This window comes from Vidua chalybeata, chromosome 7, assembly GCF_026979565.1.
Source record: "Vidua chalybeata isolate OUT-0048 chromosome 7, bVidCha1 merged haplotype, whole genome shotgun sequence".
NCBI classification, from domain to species: Eukaryota; Metazoa; Chordata; class Aves; order Passeriformes; family Viduidae; genus Vidua; species Vidua chalybeata.
Window position 1 is genome coordinate 2466500 of NC_071536.1, and position 26692 is coordinate 2493191.

General features: G+C 44.9%; 1 protein-coding gene across 10 annotated transcripts in view; it reads left to right on the forward strand.

Annotated features, from left to right (window-relative positions):
• AGAP1 (ArfGAP with GTPase domain, ankyrin repeat and PH domain 1) overlaps nucleotides 1-26692 on the forward strand; it is a 341321-nt gene that overhangs the window by 193146 nt on the left and 121483 nt on the right. For 8 of the 10 annotated variants that reach the window (XM_053947217.1, XM_053947218.1, XM_053947208.1 and 5 more), the window contains 2 exons: nucleotides 6090-6258; nucleotides 18779-18940. In XM_053947217.1, coding sequence (XP_053803192.1) covers nucleotides 6090-6258; nucleotides 18779-18940 — 331 coding nt within the window. The remainder of the gene's footprint in view (nucleotides 1-6089; nucleotides 6259-18778; nucleotides 18941-26692) is intronic. The other 2 variants (XM_053947213.1, XM_053947215.1) reach the window with 1 other exon arrangement.

The following is a 26692-nucleotide window of genomic DNA, read 5'->3' on the forward strand; positions in this document are numbered from 1 at the left end:
AGCCAAGCTAATAATTAATCAGGGGGGTTTATAAAATTAGAGCTTCCTGTCCAGCCGAGCTAACTGCTGTGGGTATAAATGCTTCATAAATTACTCAGGATGGTAAAACTCTGGTTTGTCTTTTACAGCAGCTCTCGTTACAAAGGCTGAATGAGAAGTGAAGTGCAAGGGGAAGAGTTTTCTTAAAATTTTATGCAAATAAGGGATCAGTTTACAGCAGGACCCACGTTCTGTTGCTGTTGTGTTCCCAGTCTTGCCCTGACTTCCTTCCCTGCTCCTGCATCTCTGATGGAGCTGATTAACACCACGCTATAGATATAGGCAGTGCTTTTTATTACTGAAATTTAATGTTCTTGATTCCCAACGTGAAGCAAACAGATTCATGATGACCTTCCTTTTGTCAGGACACAGCGCTTTAGGGTGATCAGTGTTTTCCAGAACGCGTTCCCATTCCTCTGTTCTCCTCAGAAAATAACATTTCATGGCTTTCCTTAAGATTAACTGTGTATTATGAAGCTGAATGACATTATGGCCGTGTTTATATGCGAGAGGGGGGGGACAGCTAATTCCCCAGGACCATTTGATGAATATATTCCACTGCAGCTCATATCCCGACGCTCCATCCGCGGCTCAGGCCCTTCTTGGGGAAAGCGATGAGGACGAAGAGTTGGGGAGACTCGTTTTTGTTTTTTTTTTTTTTTTTTGTTGTTTCTTCTTAGGTGTGCCTGTGGCCCCACACGGAAACCAATCAAGGAGCGATTTATGTTCATTAAGGGCTTGTCAAAACTGAAAAATTTTCTAATCAACAGCGATGTGGCGGCGGCCCCTCCATGGCTGGGAGTGTCGCCTCGGCGGCAGCGGCTCCGTGCCTGTTACAACTCTAGGCTAGGAATCTGCTGATGATTACATTAGGCTAAGCTGCGAAGTAAATGAACCATGGCTTATTTAGGTGCAACTAGCTCCAGTGTAGTCCTGCCCCGCAGGGCACTTTATAGCATTTTATGGCTTTAAAATTAGTGTAGCTTCCCATTTGCTGCAGGGTGCTGCATGTTATGCCTTTGAACTCAATAAGCAAAGGGAAGGGGGCCTTTTGTTTTTTTCTTCTGCTCCCCCCTCCCTCCTTTTCTTCTTTTTGCAGTTTAGCAATTTTGTTTTGCATCTTTTCCAGACGGCGTTTTGCAATAAAAATGTCTGACTGCCACAGAGAGGCACAAAAGTCAGGGCTCCATCCAATTTCCCAGGCTGCGCTTGGTTTGGGGGGAAGAGGATTTGGTTGTTGCTGAGGGTGAACAATAGGTTTTGTGCGTCCAGTAGGTCAGCTCACAAAATTGGAATTGTCTTTCAAAAAATACGCTGCACACAGTCTTTAAAATGTCATCCAGAGGTGCAACCATAAACTTCCTTTTCCATAATAATTTTTATTATGCCTCAGATCAGGAAACACTATTTCAGCCTCAGTAAGTGGAGCCTTAGGAGTGTTATGTCCAACTGAACAGAGGGGGAAAGCTGCCACAAAATGAAGGTGTTTTTTACAGAATCACAGAACGGTTTGGGGTGGAAGGGACCTTGAAGCTCATCTCGTTCCACCTTCCTGCCACAGGCAGGCATGTCTTCCACTGTCCCAGGTTGTTCACAGCCCCATCCAGCCTGGCCCTTGGACACTACCAGGGATAGATTAGAAGCTCATCATCGCTCGGTGGAAACCAGGCAGAGATCTGGGGAGGATTTTTAGCCTGGACCTGCTCCTAGTGATGGAAAAACAAGCTTTTGAGAGATTGGAATAGCTGAAAAAGACAAAAAAAAAGTGTGATATTCATACCTGTGTACCATTACAGCCTTGGAAAATCACTGCTCTCGGAGAGTCTCTCATTTCATATGTGGAGCATTGGAAACGGGTGGCAGTGGGACAGATGGAAGAAACACGGGGAGACCTCTAGGAAGGAGGTCCTAATAATGTAAAATATTTTACATTTTAGTGTTGTGACACATGGCTTATCCTGGGGTGAGTGGTTTCAATGTGAGCTTGGAAACCCCTTTGCCCAGTGTAAAACTACAACCCCAGTGAAGGGCTTTCTCCCTATCCACCACTCTTGTGTTATTTGAAGACCCTCAAACTCCATAACATTTTTTATATCCATGTTTTTGATAACCTGAGCCGTGTCTTTAACTTAAGGATGGCTCTAGAGCACAAGGACAAGGGGGAATGGCTTTAATCTGAAGGAGAGTGGATTCAGATTGGATATTGGGAAGGAATTGCTCCCTGTGAGGGTGGGGAGGCCCAGAGAAGCTGTGGCTGCCCCATCCCTGAAGTGCTCAGGGCCAGCTTGGACATAGGCGTCAAGCTAGAGCCACACATAGCCTGGCTTCAGCTTGTGGCCCTTGGTGGGGTTGTCTCTGAAATCCTTGTGATGTGCAGATGTAAATTCAACCACTGCTGGCATTCAAAAGCCAAAGAGGCCCCCCAAAACGGTGGTCTCACTTTTTGGTAGGCCTGTTTAGAAACCATGATCATACCCATTTGCTCAATTTGCATGTCTGAAAGGCTCCTGCTCAGTTAATTGGTTAAATTAATTTCTGCTGTTGTAAACAGAGAGCTGCTGTATTAAGAGCAGAACTAAAGTAATTTTACTTTACATTATTCTGTGTCATGGTGCATCGTTCTTTTCTTACTCAAGGCAATTCATTTTGTAGGGCTGTCAAGTAATATTTGGTGTCATCTTCAGTCAATGCAGCTTTTTTGATTTTCCCCTGATATTTTAACAGTTTATTTAGTCCTGTAGATAATGGTCAATGGCCTTGAGTAGTCAAATTAACACCTTGGTGGCACCGTAGCGGAGCGGTAACCCGGGGAGGAAAAGGGATGAGAATCGACGCGGGGAGCGCGTTTTGGGGGATTATGGATTGATGGATGCGGAGGCAGCGTCGCCCCGCTCTGACTAAGATGGAGCTGCCAGTTAGTGCTGACTGCAGGCCATGGCCTGCCTGCTGTCTCAGAAGCTCGGAGCCGGGATGGAGACCTTGGGTGTCCCTCGGATCCCGGGATCAGCGGAACGTGCCGCCGGAACCGGGGACGGCGCCGATTGGATTCAATCCCGTGATTCCTGGACTCAGTCCTGCAGGGATCTCTTTGGGACGTGGCTGTGTCCCCCCTGCCCTGGGAGGAGGGGGAGCCGCGTTAAGCCATGCTGCTGCCAGCGAGCTGCCAGCCCCGGTCCCCCCGCCACAACTCTCAATTGCTAGCAGGTTTCTCTCACTGCACCTCATTTGCATCTGGGACATCAATTAGCATGTTTGTTGAGGCTAATTGAATGAAACTCAATCATAGCTCTTAATTGCTTGACTATGTGAAAAGAAATCACATTAATGCAGCTAATTAAGTGTATGGCAATAGATGCAACATAATTAGGAGCGAAATGTAAAAAACAAGCGACGGCGGAGGTGCGAGCGCAGGGCGTGGGGGATCGGGGCGCCCGCGTCTCCTCTGCGCCACATGTTTGGGGAGGGGTCCCTCTGCTTTGCTGCTGGCTTTAATTCTTATTTTTTTATTATTTCTTTCCCCCTGCCTCGCCGAATGATGAACGCGGACAAATTGAGAAGAAAAATGCAAATGGATTCGCAATTACTACTTTTTCAAGCTGTTGAGGGGCAGAAGATGGCACGTCTGGGGTGGCCCACTGTTGAGTGGGCTCTAGGGACTTGTTAAGTGCTGTTTAAAAGTACTTGGCTTTGAATTACCCTCATGCCTTGTTAAAGGGTTTTTTCCCCTTTTTTCTCGGATCAGCATTTTCTACAACTAACATCTTGGGGAGTTATCCCTGTACCATTTGCATATCAAAATCCAGCTTGCTGTCTTCTCTTTAACACAGCATATTCCAGATGACAGCAAGACCCTCATCTGTTCTAATCTGATCAAACCCTCCATTGCGCTTCTGAAGCCCCGGCGTCATTTTGTAGTTTGAACTTTCATTCCCTGAGCAGGGATCTGAGGGGGCTGGGAACGCTGTCCTTGCCCTCCCCTCCTCGGGGAGACCCGCAGATTATCGCCGTGCACCCTGCGCACGATGAAAGGGCCTTTATTATTTACATTTGACATATCCCCATAAATATTTAAGCTGACATTAATACCTACCCGGCATCTGTTGTTGTTCGGGCGCTTCGCTCCGACGGCGGCCGCAACGCGTTGGTTTTGTGTTTGCCAACACTCCCTGGCTTCCTCAAGTGGTTTTGTGGCTCACCTCAGCCTGGTTTGCACCCAGCTAGAAGGCCTTTAATGACACCCTGCCACATCTCAAGTCGTGAAATCACACCCACCCTTCATCTGAATTGGATCCAAAACCCCCTTGTCCAGTTTAAGTTGGCCGTGCGTTAAATAAAACTACAAGGAAAGAGCATGTGCCGAGGTTTAGTCGCTCTCTGATTAAACCTCACTTTACAGCCCACAAGCAATAAATGCTCAACTATCTTCTGCTTATTGTATTTTAATTTGTGAAGAAGTGACAGCCGAACAAGAAAGTTCCGCCAAGTTCATAATTTATGGATGAAAGGTGTTTGTTCTCCAACACTTAGTAAAGCAATTTTCCTGAGTGGATTGCCTTTGTTTTTCTCTTGGCAGCGGAGCTCTGTGTCCTCTCCCCACAAGTTGTTCAGACCCCACCTTTTCCTGTTAATAATTCTCAGCTTGGGAAAAATAAGCTGCTGTGATGGCTTAGTTTGAGGGTTTTATCACTGATTTCTGTTAACTATGAAGAAATTATTGCTGGTCCAGGTTTTTGATGGGTTTTGAGCAGAATAAATAATTTGTGTTATAAAAACTGCCGAAGGTGGAAGAGTCTTGGTGAGGGAGCAATCAGCTCCCTGGATTGTGGCAGCAGTGATACAGATTTTGGGTAAATTCAGGAAATTTCTTGTGAAGTGAGAGCCCTTCAGGAAATTTCTTGTGAAGTGGGAGCCCAGATCTTCTCCCAGCCACCTCAAAGAGCTGTTTTTCTCTTGGAGTCCTTAATCCCAGAGTCCAGGAGAGGTTTGGGTTGGAAGGGACCTCAAAGCTCATCTCATTCCATATCCTAGCATGGGCAGGGGCACCTTCCACTGTCCCAGGTTACTCCAAGCCCCAGTGTCCAACCTGGCCTTGGATACTTCCAGGGATCCAGGGGTAGCCACAGCTTCTCTGGGCAGCCCAGAGATCCTTTTGGGCAATGCTCTTGCCCCTTTTCATCCCTGATTTTACTGTCCTGTGCTGCCCCTCTTGCATGCCCTCTTTAAGACAGTGTCTCTTTTGTTGCTTTTCAAATCCTCATAGTTGTTCCAGTTTCAATTATTTTTTTTCTGGAATGTGACCTCAGCCCTGCGTACCAGGAGATGAGAACTCTGGTGTCTTGTGTGCTGGCTTTAACATTCACCATCCCTCCTGGAAATAGCTGTGCTGATGTATCCCAGGATCAGTTTGCCCTCTGATATAAACACCCATGTCCATTTGCTTTTCTGTTTATTTCCCCTTCGTGGGCTTTCCAGGCAAGAATTAGCAAAATCCTTTTCCACTTCTGGCTCTCAGTGTTTGCTCTAATCAGATGTAATTTGCATGATTTTTTTCCCCTTTGATGATGCTTTGTGTTGGTGCAGGAAGGGTCATATTCTAAGGGAACAACGTTGGAATTGCTGAAACCTTCCCTGCTGCTGCCCTTTTGTAACTTTGGTGCCTGCTGACCCATTCCAGCCAAATTTGAGGGAGAAAAAGATGAGGGCATACAACACTGGCAGAGAGGAGACACAAGTAAATGTGCTCAGCAGGGGCACTCAGCCTGGTCTTCTCCTTCTGCTTGGGACCTTTAGCTGGTGAATTCCCACATGTGGCCGTGTTGTGAATCACCTCTGGTAGATGGAGGATCTGTGAGAAAGCTCCAGACTTTTGGGGTTAATTGTGAGAAGCGTGGAAGCGATTGTCAGGACCATAGAAGGAAGGGGAATACCATATGGTGGGTGCTGGCAGAGGATGTAGGGCCAAAGCCTCGTGAAACCACATTTATGAATTCTGTTGCTTACAGAGCTCCCTGTCTGATGTTGTGTTTTGGGGCTTTCTCCTCTCTTTGCAGGATTACATGCAGAACGTTCACGGGAAAGAGATCGACTTGCTGAGAACCACTGTGAAGGTCCCTGGGAAGAGGCCACCCCGAGCCACATCAGCCTGTGCCCCCATCTCCAGCCCCAAAACCAACGGCCTCTCCAAAGACATGAGCAGTTTACACATCTCGCCAAATTCAGGTAAGGGAAGGCCTTGCTGGGGGGGAAGTAAATGGGAGAAAATCTGCATTTCCAGTGTCTGTAGGGAATTACAATGAACAGCTGGGATAGGGATGGATATCTCTCCATAACTGGAGGTGTTCCAGGCCAGACTGGTGGTGCTCAGAGCAACCTGGTATCGTGGAAGGTCTCCCTGCCTCTGGTAGGGGGTGGAATTAGTTGAACTTTAGGATCCCTTCCAATCCAAACCACTCTGGGATTTACAAACCCACTGATGTGGAAGTTTTTAAGCCCTGACTGCTGATCTGTCCCCCACGAGAGATTCTGAGTTTCTGAGTAGCCTTCAGTGTCTGTCTTTGTGTATTTGTTAGCCTGCACTTGCCAAAGCCCTACATAATTTCACAGTCATTAACAAATGGGAGGAATCTGTGATCTCTTTATCTAATACTTAGGAAAAGCAAATGCTGTATGATCTGAAAGGGCTTTTTATGGCTTCCTGGTGAGATCCACAGCCCTTCTTTCCACTTTTGGAAAGTTCAGTATTATGCATTCTTCTAACAGCAAGATTCTTCAGTGGAAAGCTTTTTAATTTATTGGTGGAAGTGGTTTATAGCTCCTTCTGAGCTCTAAACAAAGACGTTTATTGTTTGCTGAAGTACTTGTCCATACAGCTAAGTGGATTTTAAAAAATTGCATTAAGGGAAAACATTTGAGACAATTCATCTTGTAAAATGCACAGCTTGTACAAAACTCATAATGGTCTAGTGGAAGTTCTGTCAGCATGTTTGGGATGACATCCATAAAGTGCCAAGTGCCTTTTGCATTTATGGGTAACGTAGACACCTCCTGCATGTGCCAGCAAAACCATCCCCACACTGCTGTCCCTGTGCAAAACCCCCTGGGATGAGCAACCCTGGGATTCCTGGATATTCAAATGTCTTCTCTTGGATAGTAATAATTATCTGTCTCGTGCTTCATAGAATCAGGCTGGTTTGGGTTGGAAGGGATCTTAAATAGCATCTAATTCCAACCCCCAGTCCTTCATGCCAAGGTGTAATTCCCTGCTTTTTTGAGAGATTCCCTTTTATTAGTAGAAAACAGAGAAGTTTGTTTTTTTTTTCCTTCCAACTCTGAATGGTACTGTTTGAGATGGGTTTTTAAAGTGGTGCCACTGAGCAGACACTCCTGGAGATCTCAGGCTGGGACCTTGGGTGTCTGAAGCCATGATGTCATCAAACCCTTTTTCAAGTTTTGACCTGGCACTGGCAGAGTTTATAGGAGAAAATTCTTCATGGTTGGGTTGCTTTTTTTCCAGTTTACTATATAATTTAGATGACTAGGTGTGGGGGAGTGCTTTGGTTTTCAATATACTTCCTAATTTTTAATTAAGGGAAGAAAAGTGCTGGACTGAGTCAATAAACTGCAGGAGAGATATTTAAATAAAGGGATTTCAGCCTTTAACACAGTTGAACACAGTCAAAAATTACTTGATAGCTTCAGAGAAGCAAGTTTCTGGAAACATAGTTAGAGATATGTAAGAATTTAAGGTTTATAGCGTGGAATTTACATGTTTTGGCATCTACTTGGTTTGCCAGGTCAGAGGGAAACTTTCCCTGACAGTTTGCAGCAGGCAGCTCTCACTGTGTGTGTGTCCTGGCCAGCCTGAGGTTTGATCACACAAGTCAATTATGCCAGCAATTCCAAATGCTGGGAAATTCAGATAGTGAATTTCAAATAACACTGTGGGAATAGTTGGAGCTTCTCTCCTCCCTCTTGGCTTCTTCATCCTCTTCCTTAGAAACACTGAAAGACTTTGCTGTTGTCAATGTCTGGTCAGCATCTGCTGCTTGTTATTGGCTTAAAAGCAAACATAAAAAGGAGCTGTTAATCAGTTAAGAATTACTAAAAAGAAAGAAAATAAAGGAAAGAAGGGCACTGTCTCAAGCTGTGTCTGCCTTCTTCATCTGAGCTCTGATGTGGTCAGGGACAGTGGTCACAGCTCCTGATGGGTGGGAGACCTTGTAGGGACTTGGGGCTGAGTTCTGGAGTGCCAGGAGGACCCCTGGAATATCTGCAGTTACCTGCCACACAGCTCAAAACACTGCAAATTATCCCTTGCAGGCTGTGCTGCTGCCTCAGAGCTTCCCCCTCTTGTTAGTGCTGGGAAAAGTGGTGTCTTGAGCCTGTGTGGTGCTTTCAAATGGATCACAGGGCTGAACTTGTCACTTACTGGTTGCCACTGGGAGATTTGTGTACGCAGCTCTGCCACATGGAGGAGGTTTGGTCCAAACAGGAAGAATCAGCGCTTCCTATTTTGATTTTTAGGCCTGTAAATTCACTATATTTTCTCTCTTCCACGTTACCTCATCCCCAAAAGTTAAATGCTGCTTGGCTTGGTTGATGCCTTCATTTGACACTTAAGCACAGCTTGGAAGATGCCCCTTAAGGATGGATTTCCATGCCAACTTTGCCAAGAAATCTGTGAATTAAATGCCCATTTGATTGCCTGTAACTGATATTTTAAGTACATATTTCAGCAAATAGTTTTCTCTGAGTGTAATTTCTTGTGATTCAACCACTCTTTTGATCCCACCACAGTCTGTGAGGCAGCAGAGCAGCTCAAGCTCCTCCTTCTTCTCATCCCCTTCCCTCTCTGAAGCCTTTTTGGACCTCGGTGATGAAACCTTCAGTTTCCTCCCACATGGGGAGGGTCTTTCCCAAGGTGCTTCCCATAACAGTGCTGGGAGCAGAATAGAGGGAATGAAGCTGATCAGGGCAATATTGGGGATTTGGGAAGGACAAACTCAGTTCTTTGGCACAAACTCAGCTCCGGTCCTTGAGAGTTTCCGTTTCAGAGATGTTAAAAAAAAGGAAAAAAAAAAGGAAAAAAGCCACCTTTATGAGAATATCTGAATTAAAAAAAACACCGGATTACTCTTCCCTGCTGGGTTTCCCTTGGCATAAAGGCTGGGAAAAACACTTTTCCCTTAACATCAAGTCACACAGTCCATTGTCACAGTCATGGTGGGACAGTGAACAAAATGGAAGTGAAACAGCAGCAGGAAAAAGGAATATTTTCTGTGCTCTGTCAGAAAGTAGGGAAAGGAGTAGAGGGTTGGGCTGCTCCTGCTGTTACAAAGCCAAGCACCTTGCCTGGAAAAAGGTTGACTTTGGTTTGAAAACTGCTCTCTTCTCGGATTCTTGGAGGTGCAGTTTGGGGTTTATTGTGTAGGAACTGGGATTCTGTGTGGCAGCTTCTCGCAGAAAATACAGAGAGATGCAGCATCCTTTTAGCTGGGTTGTTTATGTTGTATAGACTTCAAATAACAGGTTGTTAACTGTGGCTTCAGGGAGGGTGCTCACACTTGTAAGCTAACTTGGTAGGAAACTGAGAGTTGGGGGAAATGGATGTTTACTCCCTTCAATCTAAAATTATGTCGCTGCTGTGGTATTTTCAATCCCAGCTGACAAACAATGCTGAAGTAACTGAAATTTAAATTAAATTTTCATGGCACTGAGCATCATTCTGTTGATGCAGCTCAGTTGGAAGTCCTTCAGAAAAGGGTAATTCTTGGACTTGCTCAGTTCCAGCTTTCTCTAAGAGCTGGGAGCAGGGCCAGAGTCCTGTCCATCCCACAGTCCTGCCCATCCCACTGGCCAGTCTCTCTGCCCTTTAGGAGCTGGCTCAGCCTGGCTTTGGAACCAGGAGTGGGTCCAGGTTTCATTCACTCCTGAATTGGGTTGGATTTGAGCTGCTTGACCTGAAGGTGAACTTATTCCTGAAATCTCTCCCAGGAGTCATTTATTTCTTCTCCTCTCCAAACAACCCAAAGCCTGCGCTGTAGCAAGAGTCACTGATGTAGAAAGTTCACGACTAAAAATAGCTTATGGTGTAGAAATAAATTGTTTCCTGATTAACACTTCATTTAAATAATTTGGTGCTATTATATTTCCTTAAAATGGTGACTGTACAGTATGTGAAGTATCCCAAATGTGTTAGTTCCAGGGCCATCGTTAAGTGTGCTGAGGGTTGTTATCTGCTAACTGCTTGTGACATTTCAGATGCTGCAGGAATGGCAGCTCCACGTTCTTATCACTGTGAGGCTCCTGTCCGTTATTGATTGTGATCATCTATCAAATCCTTGGTGGCTTTTGTAGATTGTGTGATAATCCTTTTTAACTGGGGGGTCACTGTGAGGATTCAGATGTTACGATCAGGCTGGTGATGAGTAAAAAAAAGTGTTTATTGAGCCAGGAGCTCAGAAGCACGGGCAGATTTGTCAAAGCCTGTGGATCTTGGGTGCCTTTGTAAATAAACGCTGAACTGAGCCCTAAATTCAGGAATCTGCTCTGAATTCCCTTCTTGGAGGTGGCTGAGGGTGACCTGGAGTGGTTGGTGGGAGTTATGTGTCGCTAACGCTGCAGTCGGGCGAGGGACGTGAGGTGACTCCGCGCAAAACGCTTCCCGCACTTCAACTTCAGCGCGCCTTTTATGCGTTTGCCACAGATCACAAATGCAAGTTTGGGACTTACTTTTGTCATTAATCACCCCAGTCAATTTTCCATCTGGGTGGCTTTGCTGTTGGTTCAGTGATATACAGCTGCAGCGACGGGAAGGAGAAGTTGGCAGTGTGCTCGTTTCAAAGGAAAAAAACCCAATTTCAAGTGCATCTGAGATTTCCCTTTCATCCCACTAGAGGGATGACTCAAGGTCATTTTCTCCGGTTCCTTTGGACTAGGATTTGCCCTTTCCAGAACTAGAGAAATACAAACTTTCACTGTCAGCACCCTATATCCCTTAATAATGGCAGAAAAGGAACAGGGCACATATTTAGCAATAATGAAATAAATATTTGATAAAATAACTGCGTTAGTTAAATATTGAGAAAAATGAGTTTGCTGAGATTTTTCTCTTCAGGAAAAAAAAAAAAAGGAGAAATGAGCTGTCTGAGAATCCTTTCTCGAGGTGGGCAAACCCCTAATGCTGATGAGGTGGGTAAAGGAGTAGGAATGTGTCGTGGAGCTTCAGGCAGGTGACTGGAGCCTGCAGTCGGTGTCTGTTTCCCTCTGGATGGTTTTCATGCCTCCGTGGAGCCGTATCCTGGATAAAATCCCAGATCTGCCTTGTCCACCCGATGAAATCCCGGTGTCTTGACGGTCACACGGCGCAGCACGAACTGGTTGGATGTTCAGACCTTTGCAGGGCTGTCCGTGCTTTTCCCCCCAGTGATTTTAAGATATTAAAGCCATCGGGAGGGTTGAAGCTGATTTACCAAATGGGGGAGGGGAAAAAAAAAAAATCACAAATGTGTTTGGAGTACTGAACTGCCGTTGACATCTAAAGTCCCAACCATGCTGTTTTCCTCCACACTCCAGCAATCAGGACATCCAGCAAACCCATAAAAAACCAAACTAATAGCATGAATATTCAGTGACCTAGAATACTAATTATTGTCATGAATATTAATGTGATCGGACTTGCTTTTTCCTCTTCTCTTTCTCTCTGGCTCGGGTTTGGTTTTTTTTTTTTTCCCTCTATTTTTTTTTTTTAATTTTTTTTTTTTTTTCCACTCAGCCGGCTCTAAAGATGGACCATAATGAGAGCATTTAAGAGAGAGAGCGCTCTCCGCCGTGACAGGGACCGGGGTAATAAGGAGAGCTTGATTAACGTGGTGCACTTGGGGGAGAGATGAGAAGATTCACGTGGGCCTGTTGTGGGGGAGGCAATGAGGCACCGGCGGCTGTGTTGCTGCTCCCTCAGATTAATGAGGCCTAAGAGTGCATTAGGAACAGTGACAAAGGTTTGATCTAATGGGCTCAGTCATTTTTCCTTTGAGTGACAGACGCACAGAAGTAATTGGCTGTGCAGAATGGCAGCTCATTGGCAGTACTTAAGGATACATTATCCCCGTTGTGTGGCCCGCAGAGGCTGTTTATCAAAACTGCTCACACTGCAGACATGCATTCACTTAGCTGCTGTTACAGTGGCAATAGCTATTAAAAAGAGGGGAGAAAAAAAAAAAAAAAAAAAAACAAAAAGAAAAAAAGTCATCTCGCATTCGTATCTATTGTCTCTTTTGCGAAAATAAAGTTTCTTTGTTCCGTTTCCTGAAGAGGAGGTGGATGCCAGCAGTGGTCCCTCCCCACCCCATGAGGCTCGGGCAGGGTTTGGGGAGGGCTGGAGCTGGTGGGAAGCTCCCAAAGTTTGCCCAGTTCATCTCAGCAGTCGGGATCCAGCGCGCAGGTAGGACCTGCCACCCCCTCTCCAACTCCATTATTAATAATTCCCACAGACAGTCGAAGGGATTAGGCAGCATTTTACATCCTTTGCCTCAGGGCCTGCACATGCTCTGCTGTACCTACCTCGGAATGATTTGGATCTCTGCTGTTATTTTTCACAAAGTTAAATCCACGGTTCCTGTCGGGATTCACAGCCAAATAAGAGCAACACAAAGCAGAGTTTTTGCCAGCAGAACACTCACCTCTGGGTCTTAAAGCTGCAGTCCTTGAACAAGCAGGTAACCTCAAGCAGGACTTGCCCAGAAAGCTGAGCATATCTTATTTATTACTGTTATTTGTTAAAACTACAGGAAAATAATAATAATCTGCCTGCCAGGAGAGGAAAGCAGGCTTTGATCCCAGCAGAATAAATAGTCGGGGATCTCGAGCAGAAGCCCGCGGTGAAGATCTTGGGTTTAACTTTCTTTTAGAAGAGATGTCTCCTCTGATGACTTAATTTTCCTCCACACTTGCTGTGTTGCTTTGGCATGCTCTGAGAATAATAGCTTTCCTCGTTATACTCCCAGCACCACGTCCTTCACTGCCAGGATATTTCTTGGCACTGCCTTGTTTGTTCATTAGTATTGACCCCGCTCGGTCTGTGCGCTGCTGATCGAGCCCGGTTCGGCGGGGATGGAGATGGAAGGGCTTCCTCTAGGAATAGCTGCTTGTCCTTAGGAATTCTGTTCAGCAGGCAAATGCTTCTGGAAGAAAGAAGTCTTAAAACAAAGTTAAGCTCACAAGCCAGTTTGCTGCTGCAATGTTGAAAGTGATGGTCAGCATGATGGGGCAGAGTGGCAGCACTGGAACCAGTGTGGTTTGGAAAGATTTTTGTCACAGAGTCACAGTGGTTTGGGTTGGAAGGGACCTGAAAGTTCATCTGTTTTCAGCCCTGCCCCTCACTCGTTCCTGTTTTATGTGTGAGGAACCTCAGGGACTTTCAGGTGCCTGATAAAGCCAGGGTGGGGACCTTGTGCTGCTTGCACAGTGCCATCGGGATGGAACAGAACCCATGGCAATACTTGAGGGGCTTTCACCCCCCTGAAGAACCTGGCTGTGAAATTTAGAGCTCTTCAGGTCCCACAGAACGTGGCCAGACAGCTGGGCAATGCCTCCCTTCCCAGCATGGGACACTCCTCAGTGGGAGAAGCAAGGAGCTGTAAGTAGCTGTTTCCCCAGATTTCAGTGCAGCACATGATCTCCAGAGTGGGCACAGGATGCACCTGGAAAAGATGGATGCTGAGGCAGCAGACTAATGGAACCCAGGAGAGCCATCCCCAAATGTTCCTGGTCCCAAGGTTCGTATCTGTAGGTGAAGGAGAGGCAGGAAGCACAGCTGGGATGGTCAGACAGTTCTCAGGAAAGGTTGGTCCACTGCAAAGGTTTCTGCACAACTCTGGGAATTCATTCTGAGCATGATGCGGAGCTGAGGATGGGAAGGGAACGCTTCCCATCTTTTGGCAGCTTCTCCCTTTCCACCCTGAAGAGCCTGGAGGGAGCAGTGCTGGGGGTGTGGGTTTGGAAGGGGCATCCACAGCCAGTCTAACCTACTTGACAGTGCCTGGTGCTGAATTAGAGGGCATTTCAAGAATAGGCAGAATTCCTGCAACACAAATTGACCCAACATGATTTGAAACAATTAACCCTCTGATATCAAGAGTCAGGATTTCCTGACCCACAACTCTAATGTATTTTTCATTAGTTCTAACAGCTGGTGAGCGCAGCCCTCTGGCCTTAAGAGGTTTATTTCCTTCTCTTTTTCTTTTTTTTTTTTTTTGGAAGAGAAACTCGTCATGAGCGTGAGGAGCTTGGCACAAATGAAACATGGTGAAAGCAGAGCAGTAGGGCTGCAGTTTATCTGATTCAGTCTTTCTGTGCAGCCCCCTGTGAGTCTCATACGCTGCTGCTTCACGGAAAAATACAGTTCTGCTTCACAACCCCTGCTCTGCCTGCTCGTCTCATAAATCCAGGAGTGTATTAGTTGCACTTGTGAATGTAACTTCTGGTAGCTGATTTGTTTGGAGGAAATCACAGATGTGTCTGCAGCAGGGAATGGAAATCATTTGTGCCCAGTATCGTTTGTGTCACTTGTATCTCACTTCTCAGGGTCTGCTTGTGAATTGTATTCATTCTGCATGTGTAATTAGTGGGTGGTGTAGTTGGTGGAGGCTTGAACTGATGTGTCTTTTCCACTAACCTGTGATGATTCACAGGATTTTTAAGTTAAAAACCAGCAAAAGAGGGATTGCAGACATGCTGTCCCTCATACTGTTCCATTACAGGAGCAAACATGACCAAAACCATGAGTGGTGTATTTTTTATTGGACGAGTCACAACAATATGTAAGCCAGCATTTATATTAACCTCAATTGCATATTTTAATACCATTTTTACAACAGACCCTTTACCTTTTGGCTTTTACCTACTAGACACACACTGCTCACATCTTGTCTAGTCCTGTGTTTGTATGAATCCTGGTTATTTTAATTTCATTTCTAAGGCTTGCACCTCTGCTCTGTTGTTTTGGGAACCTGAAGGGCTGTGTGTGAGGAGCCAGAGTGACTCCCTTGTTCTCCTTCTGCCCCCGTGTGTGTTTCCCTCAGCTTCTCCACACTCCTTGGCTTAATTCCTCGTGCTCTTTGCAGCGTTTTACACTGAATAGTTGGGTATTTAAATGGGATTTCATGTGAGCACGCTCACTTTTCTTAGGGGCTCGTCTGCTGAGCAGTGGCCGAACCTGGAAATTACCTTGAATCTTAATTTGGATGGGTTTTGTGGGGCTTAATTGTTTGAACGTTTTGTAAGCGCGGCCGTAACGGGGTGTTTTATAACATCAGAAAAGATAGTTTTAATAAAGCTGTCTAGAGCTAGAAAGAGGAACTCTTTCTTTGATGCTCCTTTGGTAGATGAAAACATTTTTGTTCAATAGGAGACCAGCATCTTTTTTTTTTTGCTCATTTGAGACAAGTTCTGGCAACATACTGATATTCATTCAAATATAAATGCCATATTCCCTTTGAAATGCAAATTGTTTAAAGAAAAATAGCATATGGTAGAGGTAAGTACCTTTTCAAATCAGCTCCCACACTTTAGGGATGTGAGTACAGCTAAAATTATTCTTTGGAAAGAATCTGGAGCCTTTGACACATTGAAGCTTGAACTAATCAAGGCTTCCCAGTAAGCATATACACATATCCATATCAAGGAAACAGTGCTGAGAATACATGGATTAGCATAGTAATTTAACTGCCCCCTGCTAATCAACTTAAGCAACCAGCTGATGCGTGCAGGATGCATTTGAAGAGGCAACTCTTTCACAGCTCCGGCGTGGGCCAGGTAGCAGGAGCTTGGGTAGATGTGAAGATGGGAATCTGGCTGTGGCTGTGGGGACAAGAGGTGCAGGATATAAAGGCTTTGTGTGCCCAACACACAGGGCTTTGCTGTCCATGGATCAGGGAACCACGGAATGGTTTGGGTTGGAAGGACCCTTAAATCTCATCTGGTCCAACCCGCCTGCCGTGGGTAGGGACATCTTCAGCATTTCCACTGAGTACTGCTGGCCTCCTCTTCCTCACTGTCTCCTGCTTGCCTGCTGAAAGGCTGAGGTGGTTTCTGCTGCCGAGGCTTTATCCCTGAGGAAAATTAAAGGACTTTTGCCAGGTCTGGTTTGGGGTTTGCCCATTGTAGATGAACTGTGGGACTGTGTTGGAGAAGCTCTGGCAAGAGCAGCAGTCCTTGTTTTGGGGTGGCAGCATTAGCGCCTAGTGTGGGATTCATGTCCTGCAGTTGGACTGAGAAGTGGTAAAATTAGCACTGGATTGGGAAATAATGATTTTTAAATAAGGTTCTCAGTAACAAGTTTGTGCTAGAGCTGAACATATCGAGGAGGAGAACAGGAAAGGAAAGGCACTCTATTTTCTATGGTCTGACCCTTCTGATACCTACTCATGGATGCTGGCTTGATGGTCTGATATGTCATGAAAATACACACCTTGCAGCACCTGGACAAGGTGGGATTTAATCCTGAATAATTATCAAAGAGGTTGCAGGATAAAGGTTACCAGGCTAAGGCAGTAGGAAAGGGAGCTGGGCTGGGTTAATCACAGTCCAGTGACGTGTCACATGAATGCACCTGGCACCTGTTTTGTGCTAGCAGCCCATACCTTTGAGAGAGGTGCAGTGAAAGAAAAAATTCTTCTTTGGTTCCCAGAACAAGTCGCTTCTCAACAGGTTCATGTCACAGCGTGGGGTTGGAGTTTTCTCACCTCATTAAGGTGAGAGGAGAGCTTTTGGTGCTGACACGATGACACAGGAATCTTGGTGTTCTCAAGGTGTTGGTTTTACATCATGGTTAGAAGGTGATGGGAGGCTTGTGTTCAAAAGCTTGTGGACTAGGTAGAAGATGTCAGCATAAAAATATCACTGCTTGTGTTGTGTCTATGTTGGCCTAAATCTCAAGTCTGTAGAACCCACTCGGTCTCAAACTCTTGTCACTCACATCAGCCATTCCCTTTAATTTGGTGGATCATCAAAACAATTTCTTAATATTCATCGTTTTTCTGGATTGTGAAAAGCAGAGGAAAAGGGGATTTCAAAGCGAGCATCACAGAAGCTGATTTGGAAGGAGAGATTTCTCTTAAGGCAGCGCAAAATACAACTTTTGTCAGCTCATGTTTTCATTTTCTGTTGTGGTTTCAAAATACCGAATTGCAATTTAGTCCTCTGCTCTGTAGTGTCATGCCTTGGGAGGTCCCACCATGGTTCCAAAACCCACCTTAGACTTTGCATAATGAAACAAATGAGTTTTTCTGTCTGTATTTCATATCTGCAAAGCAGGGTTTGCCAGGCAGAAGTTCTTGAGGGCTGAGTAAGTACATTGAAGGCACAGATACTGTGATGGATCTGTGTTAAGGACTAAAGAGGAGATTTTGTCTTGGGAAAGGGGAGGAGAGAAAGGGACAATTATGCCAACTCTAATAAACACAAAGTAGTTCACTAAGCTCTGCTGTCTTCCCAAAGGCTGCTCTGGGAAAAGACATAATGATAGAACTGGGAGTCAGGAGATCTGGGTTTTATTTTCAAGTCTGCCACAATCTTCCTTTGTGGCCCTGGGTCATTTAACCTCTGAAAAATGGGGGAAATGATAGCAGATAATTAACAACCTCACAGGAGCATTGAAAATTAATTCATTAATTTTTCTGAACTCATCAGTAGAAGGTGCAATGGAAATGCAAAGTGTGAGAGTGCGTTATAATACTGCGTCTGCTCCTTTCCCTTTGCATGTGTTTTTTAAGAGTGTTCTTCAATCCATAGAGGACCTGTGGGGCACCTTTAGAGAGCCTGCCCTGAGGAATGAAACTGGCACTGTAAATTCTTTGTGGCTTTATGATATGCAAGGCCCATTGCTAGGAATGGAGTAAAATGTGCTCAGAACCCAAAACTGCGGAGCAGGTTTTGGCCCATAGCAAGTTGCGAGTAAAACCATCAGAAACCTGAGTTTCTGGAAAGGTTTTAATTGTTTCTACTCTAAAATGTATTCAACCAGATCCCACTTGTCCTGTTTTATGGTGAGAAACCTGTCCCTGTCACTCCCCCTTGCACACAGCTCCCAGCATTTTAATGTCCTAGGCCTCAGTGATGGTGAAAATACAGAAGTGTTTGCTGGGTAAAGGCTGTTCTTTGTGTGTCCCCTTTTGTGTCACATTCCTGGGACCAGCCCCAGGAGTGACACTTGCAGTCAGGCCAATGTCTGCTTTGTGTCACGGTGTTGTTTTAAGATTAAATGTCCAAGAAAGTTTTTTTCCCCTCCTTGGTCTCTCAGTGCTGGCAGTCCTTTGCTCCCCAGCAGTGTGTTCTTTGGGGACATACCTTGTCAGGAGTTATTTAGAGGCGGATTGTTTTAAACTCTGGGAGTTGGCTCAGTTGTATAAACGGTGGCTTTTAGGAAGAAATTGATTTTCTGTGTGCAGTCTAACAAGCAGAGAAGCTCCAGAGAGCGTGCCTGGTAGCAGAGTCGTGGAAGATCGTGTTTCCCAGAAGGTGAATGAACAGAATGAGGTGATGCCATGAAAAATTTGGCTTTTTTGTCTTCTTAGCTGGATTTGAGCCAGTCTCGGGACCGTCAGCTCCGGCGCTTCAGGGAGGGTCGTTGTGTGGGTGAAGTGACCCCTATTTCTGCTCATTGAGACCCCCCACATCCATCCCGACGCGAAATCCCTTCTGTGCTCTCTATTGACACGCTCTGTTTTCCCTTTGTGCCTAGGGAACGTGACTGCTAGCACATCTGTGTCTCAGATGGCCAGTGGGATCAGTCTGGTGTCCTTCAACAGCCGCCCGGACGGTTTGCACCAGCGCTCCTACTCGGTCTCCAGTGCAGATCAGTGGAGCGAGGCCACAGTCATTGCCAACTCTGGCATTAGCAGTGGTAAGAAACCTGCAGCTCTGGGGGGGTCACGTGCCTTGGGGTAAACGGGGAGTTTGGTGCTCTTGGTGGTTTTTTTTCCAAAAGGGAAAAGAAAAGAAGTGAAATTCGCGATGTTGGGTGCTGAGCTTGCAGCATCTGAGGGAAAAATTGGAATTAGACAAAAGGGGATGGATTAACTTTTAACATTAACTTCTTCTATGTGTGCACGGAGTGACAGGGCAAGGGGGAATGGCTTTAAACTGAAAGAGAGGAAGTTTAGCTTAGATATTAGGGAGAAATCCTTCCTTGAGAGGATGCCGAGGCCCTGCAGAGGTTGCCCAGAAAAGTTGTGGCTGCCCTGGAAGTGTCCAAAGCCAGGCTGGATGGGACTTGGAGCAGCCTAAAAGAATTTTGTGACTTTTTTCAACATGAAGAGCTAATGTAGTTGCAATACTGCTTAATTTTAATTTCAGGCACGTGATCTTAGGATCCCAGAATGGCCTGGGTTGGAAGGGACCTTCAAGCCCATCTTCCCCTGCCATGGGCAGGGACACCTTCCACTATCCCAGGTTGCTCCAAGCCCCATCCAGCCTGGCCTTGGACACTCCCAGGGATGGAGCAGCCACATAATGTGTGTTGTTTGCTTGATACTCACGTTCCTTGCCCTGTGTGATGGAGATTAGCAGTAAATGAGCCTCCAGATCTTCTCCTCAGCGTGTCCTTCCTCTGCTGTGCTCTTGCTCCATTGCCTGCACACTCCTGGCACAGTCTTAGTGTTTCCTCTGTGGAGCATTTAACAGCATTAAAAGGAGCAGGCGCTATTCCTGGTGGTGTTTTGGGATTATTAGATTGTAGCAATAATTGTTTTTAAAGGGTAGATGTGGTATTTGCTACCAGACCAGGATCAATAGGTCAGGAGAAAGGGGAGGAATGCTGTTTCTGATGGCTGCCCCTAAAATGGGAACAGTTAGGGGAATATGGGAACTATTTCACACGTCCCACATATATCTCTGTGTCTGTAGAAGGTCTGAATCTGAGTACAGCCCTGAGAGCATCTCTGGGTTTTTAGTGCCACCTTAGGAGAACAGAGGGTTTAAAATCATGATCACCGTGTTTCAGAGTGGCATTAACTATCAAATTCATACCTAGCAAAGCACAGACTTTTTTTCTGGAGCTGTAAACATGGGGGCAGCACCTTCAGGAGAATTTGCATTAAAATGGTCCAGATGTTGCCTAAGAATTTTCTGACTGAGCCTTGCAGGAAGGCAGGGATGTTGTGAAGCAGCACAGTGAAATAAACAATTCAGCCCTGTCCTCTTCTGTGTCCACCCAGCTCACCCACTCCTGGTTAAGCTTTTAGGGGAGGCAGCATTGCCCTGCATGGATGCTGAGCTGGTTTCCCACTTAAAATCATGTATTTTCTGCCTCCTTTTCCTGAGCTGCTTTGTCATTTTAATCCACCCCAACTCCACCTCCCTTCTGAGAGGTTAGACCAAAGTTTGGGCTTTTTTTGTGCCTTTCATCCTGTAGCTTTTCTAAGGCAAGATGAAGAATGTTGAGTGCTGGCTGTAGGAGGAGAGCAGGAGCTCTAGGCTGCAGTCCTGTGCACCTCGACACACCTGCAGGCAGGTGAGCAGGTGCCATCCCCATGCCAGATGTCCCAAATGAGGCTGCAGGGGAGAAAAACCTTCAAAATTCAGTGAACTGCTACAAGTGGCATGGAAATAGAATCTTCAAAAGTAGAAATAGCCCCCAGATTCCTGCTTTGGCCATCCCCTTGGCTTCAAAATGCTGGATTTGCTGGACTTGCCTTTTGCTCCTGCTGCTGATCCCGAGCTGGTTTACAATTCCTGGTGAAGGGAACCTTTTCTCCCACCCCAGCTCTGCAGTCTCCCATATGTGCAGTACCTTTTTCTGACTTGACATTCATATGGGATTAGTTCTGGCTCAAAAGAGACGACAGCCAGAATTATCTATGAAATACTTATTTTGAAATTGCAAGTGACTGGTACTTGTGAAGAAGCCTAGCTCGAATAATTTCTTGCAGAGGTTCTAGTATTTTTTTTTTTTTAATGTTGAGGGGTTGTTTTTTTTATAAATATTGAGGGAAAATTGGATTAAAAACGAGTTTTAGGCAACTAAGGGTCAGCAGACTCAGAAGTACTGCACTAAAACTCTTACAAAACCTCAAGAATAATTGATTGCTCTGAGTGTATCATCTTTGGGTAAGCTCAGAGATGTGTCCTTTATGTTGGCAAGTTGACGCATGAAAAACCCTTTTTAATTTCTGGGGTTTTTTTCTCCATTAAAAGATTTTTGAATTTAAGTCATAAAAAGCTAATACTGTGAAAGCAGCAGGTATGGCAAGAAGCTAAGCATCTTTTGGAATTCAAATGCCAATGTACTGGAGAATATGCCTGCTTATTGTCACGTGGTTTTATTGTAGACAAAATAACATATTGGGATTCAATTTTTCTCTGCACCTTTTTTTCACATTAAATTAATACTTTGTGTGGCTCCAGAGAACTTTTCAAAGTCTTCCAAACCAGACCTTTGGTTTCCTGGGGCTTCTGTCTTTCAAGCAGCTGTGAACATCTCCTAATTAGATAAATTACTTTGTAGTGGGCAGAGCCACAAAACAGGAGGTGCTGGTTAAATTAAAGGGGAAAAATAGAAAAATCCATTCTCTGAAATGGAATGCCCCACTGCTTTATGACTATTACTGTTGTAAGGTTTTACATTTAAGTACCTGAGGTTTAAAATTAAATGTCTAATATAATTTGGCGCTGGTAACATGAAGCCTGTGCCTGCCCTGGGAGAAAATCTCGACAGCTTAGTTTGGTGTTTCAAATTGCTGCGTGCTGGATAGTGAGCAGCTCGTGCTGCTGGCTCACTATTTAGCTCAGTCCCACCTGCTGTTCAGCATCATTTCCAATGCAGGAACATATTTGCCTTAAAAACTCCTGAAATTTCAAAAGGCTGTTCCAGCAGCACATGAAAAATTAATTCTTTTTGCCTTTTTTTCCTCTTTTTTTCTTTTTTTTTTTTTTCCCTTCTCCTCCGTACTCTTGTAAGTGCTTGACAGAAGTAATTTTAGCAGCGAGAGAGAATAAAAACTGGGGGCAGTAAATCCCTGTCCAGGAACCTCTTGTGTAGATTCTTTATGGACCCAGAATTGATCTGCGTGTCAGATCCTGATGTAGTTTCAACTGTTTATCACCCTAATGGTGGTAGAGAGACCATGAACATCAACTTATAATCCCCCATGAAAGAAATTGGTGTTTGCAGTCAATGAAGGAGCAGCTCAGCTTTATTGATAGATTTGGAACAATTACTGCTGCTCCAGCTATTGGCCCAGAGGTTTTCCTGGATCCCACTGGAAGCCTGCGATGTTTTTTCCTCTGATAAATCTCCTCCTTGATGTTTTGCTTTTTTTTTTTTTTCTTTTCCTTCTTTTATCACCCAGAATTATCTGTAGTTGCTCATTGCTGGGGAATAGGAGGGCTCCTGGTCTCAGGGGAGCCATTTGTGACCTGTTCTGGATTGTGCATCCCACCATTCCTCCTCTGTAAATCCAGCTGTTATTTTCATAAAACCAGAACATTTTTACAGTTGGAAAAGCCCTCAAATATCATCAAGTCCAACCTTTAACCCAGCACTGCCAAGCCCACCACTAATCCCTGTTCCTAAGTGCCAAATCCAAACATTTTTTGAACACTTCCAGGGATGATGACTCCACCCTTTCCCTGTGCCAGTGCCTGACCCCACTTTCAGTGAGGAAGTTTTCCTGACAGGAGGGGACAGCCAGGGGGTCGGGCTCTGCTCCCAGGGAACAGGGACAGGAGGAGAGGGAACGGCCTCAGGCTGGGCCAGGGCAGGCTCAGGGTGGACAGCAGCAGGAATTTCCCCATGGAAAGGGTGCTCAGGGATTGGAACTGCCCAGGGAGGGTTGGAGTGGCCATCCCTGGAGGTGTCCAAGGATGTCCTGGACATGGCACTCAGTGCTCTGGACTGGGGACAGTGACAGGGTCACTGGAGGGTTTTTCCAATTCCATGATTTTAGTGATGCTGATGCCACTAGAGAGATGGGTCTGTCTGCTCTCCAGCCTTCACAGTTTGTGCATCTCTGAAGAGCCTGGCAGACAGACCCCCAGTTTGCCAGCAGAAGTTTTTGTGGTGCCAGGAACCACAGGCAGCTGCCTTGCAGAAGTGAGATTTGTGAGCCATCACTCTGAGAAGACCAAGGATGTAATTTCCTTCCTGGGGATGAAGCAGCAGCTTGGTTCATTCTCTTTTTAAATGTCCTGTTTTATCATTTGGCTTCTGTGCCCTGAGACCATCAGAGGGAAGGATTCAGCATTCAGCTCTTCTGACAGAGCACTGCAAACAGCACTTTGCACGGGACAGGGATTTCTGGTCTCTGGACTTGTAAATTGTCATTTGAATTCCAGCATGATGTAAAATTCTGCTGTAAATCAAATATCTGTTTAAATATCATCCACTTAGGCTTTATCACTGTACAATTGCTTGTACGGGCCATTTGAGCTCGGCTGTAATTTATGGAAGTTGTAATACCTGGTGTCTTCTGAGTTTCTAACAGTTTGGTGTTAGGGTTTATTAATGTGAAATTGAGTTCTCACTGTGCCATGGGGTGTGAGAGGTCGCTGGAGTGTTGATATTAATGCAGACCTTGCAACTTGCCTTACTTGTCTGATCCTAAGTGCTGGGAATGATTAAATGATGGAACCTTCTGCTCTGCCTTGGGAAAGGAAATGGTTCAACCTGCATCTGACATCAGAAAATACCATTTAGAGCTGCTGGAATTCCATAGGCAAGTTCTTGACCAGGAGCAATGATATAATTTCAAATAGATTTATAGAATTTCAGAATTGTTTTTGGTCAGTGTATACAGATGGTTTAGGTCAGAAGAGCTTTTTTCTCCTTTTTAAATATGGAAATTGTGACCGAAAAGCAAATATAGATTTATTTTGTCCCTTTTTTTTTTTTTTTTCCCTAGCTACTTTAGAGCAACTCTGGGATTTTCTGTAATTCTTACCACTTAATATAATAAAATTCACCATGCTTAATATATGCACATAGTTTACATTATCTTACATAGGACAGGAAAGGGAACATTCTTCTACTTTTCATACCTCTTTGTGATCCACAAATAGCTTTCGGCAAAATACTTCCAGAGGGAAACCACTGCAGTTCAGCAGAGTAAACTCTGCTAGCAACAACTTATTATTTCCTTTGTTTTCTCAGCATACCTTGAGGAAATGTGGGTTATAAAGCAGTACTTTCTAACAATTTGTGGAAAGCCATCCCCTTTCAGCATGAGGTTGTGTACTGAGAAACTTCCAGTATTTAAATTCACCTGGCATTCTTGACAAGCTCTCACCTGAAATAGCCCAGTCAACCAGAAATATTAAAAAACTCTGTGTAGCAGTGTCCTAGGAAACTGGTGAATTTTTGGATTTGCTGATCCTGCAGGACTTGAGGTTTCACACTGGTTTTAATTCAGGCAGGGGATGGTGGGGTCTTGCAGCCTGTGGTTCCCCAAAGTAATGTAAGGCCTGGAGGGCAATGGTGATAAATAAGTGCTCTGAGAAGGGGCTTGGAGCAGTAATCCAGCTGGTGCTGTCTGTGCCTGGGCATTTTGGGAATGTGTTAGCCCCTGGAAGCAGCAGGACCCAGAGCTTACCCCTCCTGTTGTGCAGACCACGGGAAGTCTCAGCCTGATGGGAAACTTTGGGGTCACCATCCCTGGAAGTGTAAAAAACCGTGTGGCACTTGGGAACATGTGCTGGCTTAGGGGCTGGACCCAAGGGTCTCAGAGGGCTTTTTCAACCTAAATGATGCTGTGGGTCTGTGCCTTTCTCCTGCCCATCCAGGCCATGGGTGGCAGCTCAGTGACCACCAAACTGGAGATGAGCTGCTGCCATCTGCTCCCACTGGGCCTTGTGTCCAGCAGAGAAGTGACATCAAAGAGTGAAAGATCTGAAAGCAGCTCTTTACTTTGTGTCTCTGGTGGCACCAAGAGCGCTCTGAGGTTTAGGCTCTGCCATGATGTTGGTTTAGGGAGGACTTTGGGCACTTCTGCACAGCTTGGCTGAGTTTCAACTGCTCCTCTATTTATCCAGTGCTGCTGCTTAAACCCTGAGCTACATTTTTGCAGTTCTGCATCTGCTTTTCTTGTCGAAGGTCTTCTTCTTTCTGCTCTCCCCCTGATTAAAACACAAAGAATTGCTGCATTCAGCAATTAAATCCTGCTCTTGATTCCAAGAAACATGAGTTTGCATCCTCAGGTAATTTGACGTTGGCAACCTGATGCTGATCTTAATGTTGCTCACAGCCTGGAGTGCCAAATGTCTGTCAGTAAATTGTTCATGGGACTAAATTAACTTCTTGACTGAGCTATAAAGCTCTGGGTTTTCCCAGCATTTACTTATGGATGGTTAGATACTGATTTTGCATTTAGTTTGGCTTTACACTGAAGTAAAAATGCAAGTAGCATGTTCTTTATAACAGGGGGAAAAGGTGGTTTATTTCTGGTTACTGATGCTGATTAATCTGATTTGATTGTCTGGCAGTGTTCAGTAAATCTGTGCTTTTTCTGCCTGTAGCTGGGCTTGGTTGTCACACCTTCTCTGTTATCCCCACTCAGGAGAAAAAAAGAGGGAAAAGCCCTCAAGCCAAAGCACTTTACTTCTATTCTTGGAGTTCAGGCTTTAACGGGACAGAACAGTGAGGAGAGTGAGTGTTGTCTTCATCAGCTCTTCAAGCTCCTGCCCAAGAAACACTTTCCAAAAGTCAGGGCTTCTCCAGGAAGGCAGCTGGATACCCAGCATGCTTCTGTGTAGCTCAGACATTTGACATTTGATAGATACAGCTCTTAGAAGTCTGCAAAATGTATTCTCTTCTCTGGTTTTGTATTAGAACCATTATTTTGAATTATTACATAAAAACATTTTCATGTAAGGTATAATACTGGAGATGATCACACCTGTGGACAAAGGGAATTCTTTGTCAGGGAGGCTGTGCTGTAATCTCATTTGTATTTTAGAAGAGTGTAAGTTTTAAAGGTTTTAATTTTGCATGTTTGCAGTTTGAGGTTGCTTTAATCTGAAATGTTTGCAGTAATTGCAAGGAATTAAATACATGAGCTGGATTCACACAATATCCTGCAGGAGGTTATGGACTTTGAAAATAAAATCATGTTTGCAGACAGCATTATAAATCGAGAGACACACTCTCAAGTAAACACAGAGGAAAGACATAATACTGCGAGAGCAGAATGTGACATTTTATGAACTCTTTGATTCAAGCAGTGTGGCTTACAAATTCCATAAGCCCAGTGAATTCTGTATTTATGGGCTTTATAAGGAAGACTTAAGGAGGGAAGTAAATAAGCTTCCCAAATCAGTGAGCTTTTCTATTTTCTTAATTGTTTTATCTTACTGTAAATAAGCTAAGTTTATCTAATAATCTAAATTCTACATTTATTTTAAGTTTTGTAAAGGTTTAAACGCAAAGTTGAGAAAGCAAAATGTTCATGTCCCACAGGAGCAATTCCTGATTGGAGGATTTCTTCTTTACACATCCACACTTCAGAAGTTCCGATAGATGCTTGTAATAGTTAGATTCTTGTTTAATGTTTAATGTTGCATTATTGTTTAATGTGCAGCCAGGAGTGCGGTGCTTTGTTTTGTAGGGTCTGGAGGAAGAGTGTGCAAGAAACACACTCAGTGCTTTTATCCCTTCTGGGGCTTA